Raw genomic sequence first — 6,761 nt, forward strand, 5'->3', positions numbered from 1 at the left:
CGGCAAATCCTGTCAGGAAATCTGCTAAAAGTTTTGATGGCATTTAATTCCTAAAATATTAGAATTATCTTTTTATCAACAATTTCCAACTTTTGATTCTACTCTCATATACATGTATTTACAAAAACACATGTAAGGTTGCACTAGTAAACATTATACCTTTTCAGCGATGTTACACCTATTACTTTACAAAGGCAGAAATTTACCTACTAGCGATGATAAAAGAATTCTCAGTAATTATACATTTTGCCGAGACGATTACCGACCACTCGGCATTTTTTTGCCGAGATTCAGCAAGAAATTTTAAGTGTGCACGAATAAGGAATGAGATGGCAAACGCTAATCTGTAAATAATGCCAGGAATGTTACCAACGGTTTTATGAAAACAAATTAACAATTTGACGAATACTCTGGGTTTAATTAAAGAAAATTTCAAACCTCAATAAAGGGTTCTTTATACACACTCGTGCCCGAGTTGGCGGTTCAATGCATAGGGCGCTGGTCTTCACAAGCCAGTTGTCGTATGTTCGAACCCCTACCTGGAAGGATTCTTAGTGTCAGTAGGATCGTAGTACTAGCCAGGCAATGATTACGCTAAGGACGGCTGCGAAGTCTGTTGTAACAAAAAGGCCAAATTCCATAAAAGGAATGTAATGCCAAGACTTTGCTTTCATATACACATCACCGCAGTAACCGTTCCAAATGATCATCGAAACAGGTGGAGGCACGAGATATAGGAACTTGTGAGCACTTCGTTATCTCACATTTTGACCACCTTCAGAACATCTTCAAGAAATGCTTCCAAAACTGGACTCAACACGATAGTTACTACGATACTGACTAGCCATCCGCATCAACAGACTCAAAAAATAAATAGTTTTAATGTGTTGTTCATAATTTTATATTTCGGTTCGTAACCTTATACACTAATACCATGTTTGCAATGCATGTCCCTTCAGACAACGATATCTTGCACAAATTTATTATTCGACGGTCCATACTGCAGCACTAGCCTATCGAATTCCGCCTGTTTCTTGTTATAGGTAGCCATCAAAGTACTCTCCTTATGCTGATCCAACACCTGGGAGAGATACCGATTGAATTGGCTGTTATTCTTTTCCTTTTGCTGTGACAGCAAGAGAAGATTAATCAACGTATCGTAATTGTTCGGATCCCGATTCAAACATTCCAGTAGAACATTTTCCGCATCATCGTACTTTTGCTGACCAATGTAGCAAACTGCTTGACCGTTCAGCAGCAACAGTGATGGAGAAAATTTATCGCAGAAGTCTTGAAAGATGAAGAATGCATCCTGGAGCTTTTCACCACCGATTTGAATGTTCAACCAGGCCTGTGACAGTTGCGTTAAAGTTGCGTCATCGTCTTTCTCTTGCATGGTCTGGAGTACCTGCTTAGCTAGATCCACTCGCGACATATGTAGCAAACACTGTAACTGCAGCGATAAGCATTCCAGATGAAAGTTTCCGTGGAGGATCCTGTAATTAAAGCATTACGATATCTTCCAGCAATTAACAAAACTAATCAAAAGTTACTTCAACGCCGACTCGTAGGTTCCCTCGTGACAGTAAACGATGGAACCAGCAATGATCCATGTTACATCCAGTTCACTGATATCTCCTTTGAATTTGTCATCGAACGAACTAACAATTGCTTCTCGGCGAGATTTATCCGACAAATACTCGGCCAAATAACGCAAGGCCAGCAAGGGATTGTCGCTATTCGATCGAATTCCATCGAGGACCACCCGGTACTTGTGCTGGGCAATGTAAGCCCGATAAAGGAATGTGTCTTTCTCAAGCGATGGTTTCTGAAAACGATGAATATATAACACTGAACAGTTTGCAAAGCTAGGTGATGTACTTACGGAGATCTTTTGAGCCTCATTAATACAATGTTGATAGTTGCCAATGTAGAAGGAATTTTTCACATCAAATAGTTCATCAACTTCATTTGATTGTCGGCTCATTTTCGATGCTACTTCTAGCCTATACTTAAAACCACAATAACTAGTCTATTTACGAGTTGTACAAGTCAATTGGTATTATTTTATTTAAAAAATGGTTTCGTGACGTGGAGTCGACGGAATAATGTAAATACACAATACGTTTATAGATTTTGCTGTCAAAACACATCAGCGATGCCAGGTCAAATTTACGAAAAACCGTTGTAAAAAAAGTTAGTCTGAAACTGTTTGAAAACGCAATATGTGTCGAATCAAATATAGAAAACTCATATACCGTGATCACAAGGTTTCATCAAACGTCTTCACATTCTGTTAACATGTACCAACAATCTGAAATAATCAACATTTTTGGTAAAACACAGGGGACGTAAAAAAAAACTGCGAAAGTGGCATCTCTGATTGAAAACATCCAGCAAAGACTCAAACCTACAACGTTGTATGTGACACCTAGGGGACGGTAAAATAACTGTGGAAGCTTTCGAGAACAAACACGAATAGCGCTGTTAACTGTGAAAGGATTAATCCTTCAGTAACAGTGCAACCAGTTTGGCAAATTTACCGTAACATACCCTTTGAGCGCTTGTTGAACGACATATTGCACGAAGTATTCGTTCAATTTGATGGAACGATTTGTTGTTGTTTTTTCTCTTGCAAAAATAGTGTGAAAATTAAGTGTTACCTTTACATAGAAAGAAAATTTGTTGTTATTCTACGTGAAGTAGAAGTATTGTGCAGGTATGTAGTGTTAGTTAAAAAAAATAAGTGGAAAAACTTCAGAAATTCTGCAGTAAAACTAGTCCAACGGGGCTCCAACTCCTCATGTTAAAAATGGCTCAACAATGGACCTCTGTCTGCCGGGTTTGTTGAACGAAAAAAATGGCATTCGGTTCAACGGTCTGTTTCAAAATCGGCAAACGAAGGTCCCGTGTTGGCCTCCCGTTGAACGATTGATTGGACTTTCATTGGACCAATGATCCAACGTATTGAACCAATGAAGGACCACCGTTGAACGTTTTTTTTCTAAGTGGGTAGACGGAGACAACTCACATTATCAGTTCGAAAAGAATCTTGAATAATATCCGAGTGAGCGAAAAATTTTCATTCAGAATTCCCTGAGAAATTCAGTATGACATCCGAATTAACGCAGAATCCATTGCAACCACCGATTCTGAATGAATCAGTCGGAACTGAGTGAGAAAAAAGCGAGCTGAGCTGAATTGTCAATTCATTTTCTTCGTTTCCGGTTTTGCACGTTTTTGTGCTGATTTTTAGCTAAATTCGAAATATAAGTATGAAACATAACTGGATGACGTGAATACGAATAAAAATGCTTTTTCCACACATCCGAATATCGATCAAATAAGCGATTTGAGGGAGTATCCACAAACCGAATTTAAGAATTTTAAAACCTAAATTATTGATATCTACTTGCCAAGCATGGACAAAAATTATCTATAATTCCTTCAAAAGGTTTCGAATCACTTTTTTGCGCTTCACATTTGAAAGGAAGAAGAATGACTTTAACCAGGGATTCCATGAATATAACCATAAACGAAATTTCTTTATTGTGAGAGCAAGGAACTCAAAAGTAAGCCATATTCACGACAAAACTTTATATAACTAAATATATAAATACAAACCTTCAAGTATGTCAGACATTTAGAACCATTACAAGCCCAGTTCTTCCAAGAATTCGAAATTTCGGCAAACGTATTAGCTGATTCCGGCATAATAGTTATTCACTGATGAGCAAAAAGTTATGCCAAATCTCAGCAAAAAGATGCACTTTGCCAAAAAATCAGTAAATATTTTAAACGAATCTCGGAAAACATAATATTGATTACTAAACAATCAGCAAAATTGTGTGGGGCCGATCTGTATCGGCATTTCACTTTACCGAGCTCGAAATTTGTTTTTAAGTGTGTATCGATGAAAGATTTGCAATACTGAATATTGACAATAATATTGTCTCGTTCGAGGGCGTTTTTGGTATAGCGGCGAATCGAGATACAGATCACCATGATAAATCACCGAAAAATCATTAAAAATGCATACTGTATGCACTAAACAAGTGTGCGCAATGCCAGACCCTGTCAGCTTGGAGCGAAATCAATCTTCAGTTCAGCAACGCCATCGCATGGCATCACATTCAACATATCATGTCAATTGTATGGGTGCGCAGTGCTGCTATTTTGGCGCGCACGAATTTGACATTTCTCTCCCCTACTTCTATGTACGAGATTCGATGCGAACTCGCCTGAGGACGCCATGCTCGCAAAAAATGATGTTGCCAATGATTTATTCGGGAAATGTGAGAGCTGGATATCTTGCTAATATGATGTCTTTGGCAATGCATAAATCAAAACCCTGTTTTAATCCACCTAGTTGTATGATGATGTTTTCCTTGTATAACTCATAATCTCACAAATATAACTGTGGCATTTTTCAAAAAAAAAAACTCATTGAATTGGATAGAAATGTTTGGTTGTGCGTTAAGTTATGCTAACTTACCAGTTGAAACAGCTTTGAACACAATCTAGAATTTTTCTGTTGTTTTGCATCATCGCTTTTAATGACGATTCGAAGATTTTAAACACACATCGTTAATATAACATCGTTAATTTAGAATCATTAATTCAACATTCAAGTCAATGTTCGATCCGAAAAAACCCTCCACACTTGTAATGAAAGGAAAAATATGTGTCATCCAATTTTTTTAAAATTCGTATCATATTTTTTCACAAATTCCAAATTGGTTCAAATACCTCCGAAAAAAAACAAGTAATTCCACATTATATAAAATTGTTTCGTTGATATTTTCGAGGGAACGAAGATTATTTATTTTTTGCTGCTGTTTTCTCAATAAAAATCCCGAATCGGATTTGTGCATTCATTATAACTTGATCAGCTCGTAATAATGGATGTACAATAACAGAAATCAATTTTCGTTTCATATGTCATATTGGCCTGGTTGTGTTAATAGGTTGAATAACATTTTATTTCAACAAATATCAAAAAGAGAAACAGCCATAATTATTATCTGGCTTTTTAATTGGACCTTGGTCCAACTAGTGAATATCCAGTAGCATTTCAACCAAAGCGGTTCCAAAAAGTGCCGTCGAAAATTCGAAGTTGTTAAGAAATTGTGGTCATGGAAATATTATCGAATGAATGAAAGAAAATAATACAACAAATAACGAGAGAAAAAACAATACAACAAACGATGTTTACAATTGTTAAGTTCTATTTATTTCCATTTATTTTCCTGCAACCGAACCTGTATACTGGACATTCATTAACTGAAATTGACTTAAAGAACTAAAACGGAATCTGGATACGAACTCTGAATTCAAATTGAGGCACTGAATTGTCATGTCAAGAAACCAGTTCCAAAAATCTGATTCCAGAATCTAGAATTAGGATTCAGTTCCAGAGTCTTAGTTTAGTTTTAGAACATGTTTTCTGGAACTAAATTCTGAAACTTAATTCTGAAACTAAATTCTAAACCATAATTTGAGTTCAGAATTCAGATGGACCAAATCTAGGTTCTGAATTCAGTTGTAGAACTCAGCTCAGAATCCAATCGAAATGAGGCTTTACACCACGCAGACGACTTCTTTTAATGTAAGAGTTAGTCCAGTCTAACGTTCAGTTCCGTCTAGTGCATGGTTTACCTTTCAAGCAAGCAAGTGTGATAAGTTTTTCTCATTGTTCTCAAAAGAAGGAAAAACTATCTCATACTTTTGGAAATTTAATCATAAGTTATGGATTATATTTCTAATGGCATGGAGAAAGAACTGCGTTGTTACGTTTAGTATATCTCGAGATATTCACGATTAAGTTCTACCTATTTTTCCACAAGGCGAATTTTGAAAAAGTGCTCCATAGTAAGGTAAGACGTATTCACGTCAAAAAAATTTTAAATCATCGAATTTTTGAACCCTCTGAAATGGTCCAGGTTCGGGGGGATTCTCCCTTTTCCTCTATTGGTGGCTCTGGTTTCAACCTAGGACTTGACAATTGTTAATCCAGCTCGAGAGTCAGTTTCGGACCAGCTCGTGATTGGTTGAAATTGACATAAGCAAGTACAAGTTGTTGAAATTTTTATTACTGCAGGGCGGTAGAAAAAGTGTTGTCAGTATCGTCATCGTTCAAAAGCTAAATAATCGCATGTTACAAAGGGAGAAGATTTTCACAATGAATAATGAATAAGAAGAGAAATATTTTTTCTGGAAAAAGAAGCCAGTTGTCTGGTCCTGTCCTAGGATTCAACTAACGAATCTCGGCTGTACTCTGTAGAAAGTAACGTCATGGTATTACATTCCTGTTGTTAATTTTCAACATGTTTGGCAGCTGATTCTAGAGAGAGACGAAGTGGTTCAAAAAGATTGTCATCGAAATTAATAAATACACGGAATATTTTCCAAGTAATTTATTGCTCTATCGTTTCATATACATTCGCCGAGAATAGATATCCTAGAAATGTCCCATCGAAATTCAGCTAAGTAATAACACATGATATCTATATTGGAGTACGTAATTGACGCAGAACTTGCTAGTGGATTTTGCAAAACATTCACAATATCTGTACAATTTTCACTAGCTTTGAAGTTTATTCTGTGTAGTGCAGTGAATGAAAAGTCTGTGTTCAAGGATAAACAATTCGACTGCAGTAAACTGAAAACATACAACTTTGCTTGTCATTTTTCACAAGTTCCACTACCGTTCGCTGAGTAGATTTGAAGCCTGAACTTGTTTACCTCCGATCACTCGAATA

At 36.6% G+C, this 6,761-nt stretch overlaps 1 protein-coding gene across 1 annotated transcript; it reads right to left on the reverse strand.

Moving 5' to 3' along the window:
- Positions 1 to 877: 877 nt before the first annotated feature.
- On the reverse strand, positions 878 to 2,134 carry LOC131438293 (coatomer subunit epsilon). The gene is made up of 3 exons (XM_058608193.1): positions 1,886 to 2,134; positions 1,554 to 1,828; positions 878 to 1,496 (listed from the first exon to the last, which is right to left on the reverse strand). The coding sequence occupies exons 1-3, from the start codon at positions 1,985 to 1,987 to the stop codon at positions 956 to 958; spliced, it is 918 nt and encodes a 305-aa protein (XP_058464176.1). The 5' UTR covers positions 1,988 to 2,134; the 3' UTR covers positions 878 to 955.
- Between the last annotated feature and the right edge of the window lie 4,627 nt (positions 2,135 to 6,761).

The sequence above is a fragment of the Malaya genurostris genome, chromosome 3 (assembly GCF_030247185.1).
Source record: "Malaya genurostris strain Urasoe2022 chromosome 3, Malgen_1.1, whole genome shotgun sequence".
Classification (NCBI taxonomy): Eukaryota; Metazoa; Arthropoda; class Insecta; order Diptera; family Culicidae; genus Malaya; species Malaya genurostris.

Coding starts and splice junctions, on each gene's coding strand:
- LOC131438293 (XM_058608193.1), bottom strand. CDS start 1,987: ATGAGCCGACAATCAAATGAAGTTGATGAACTATTTGATGTGAAAAAT. Junction 1,829..1,885: donor ATGAGGCTCAAAAGATCTCC/GTAAGTACATCA, acceptor CATCGTTTTCAG/AAACCATCGCTTGAGAAAGA. Junction 1,497..1,553: donor ACCTACGAGTCGGCGTTGAA/GTAACTTTTGAT, acceptor CTTTAATTACAG/GATCCTCCACGGAAACTTTC.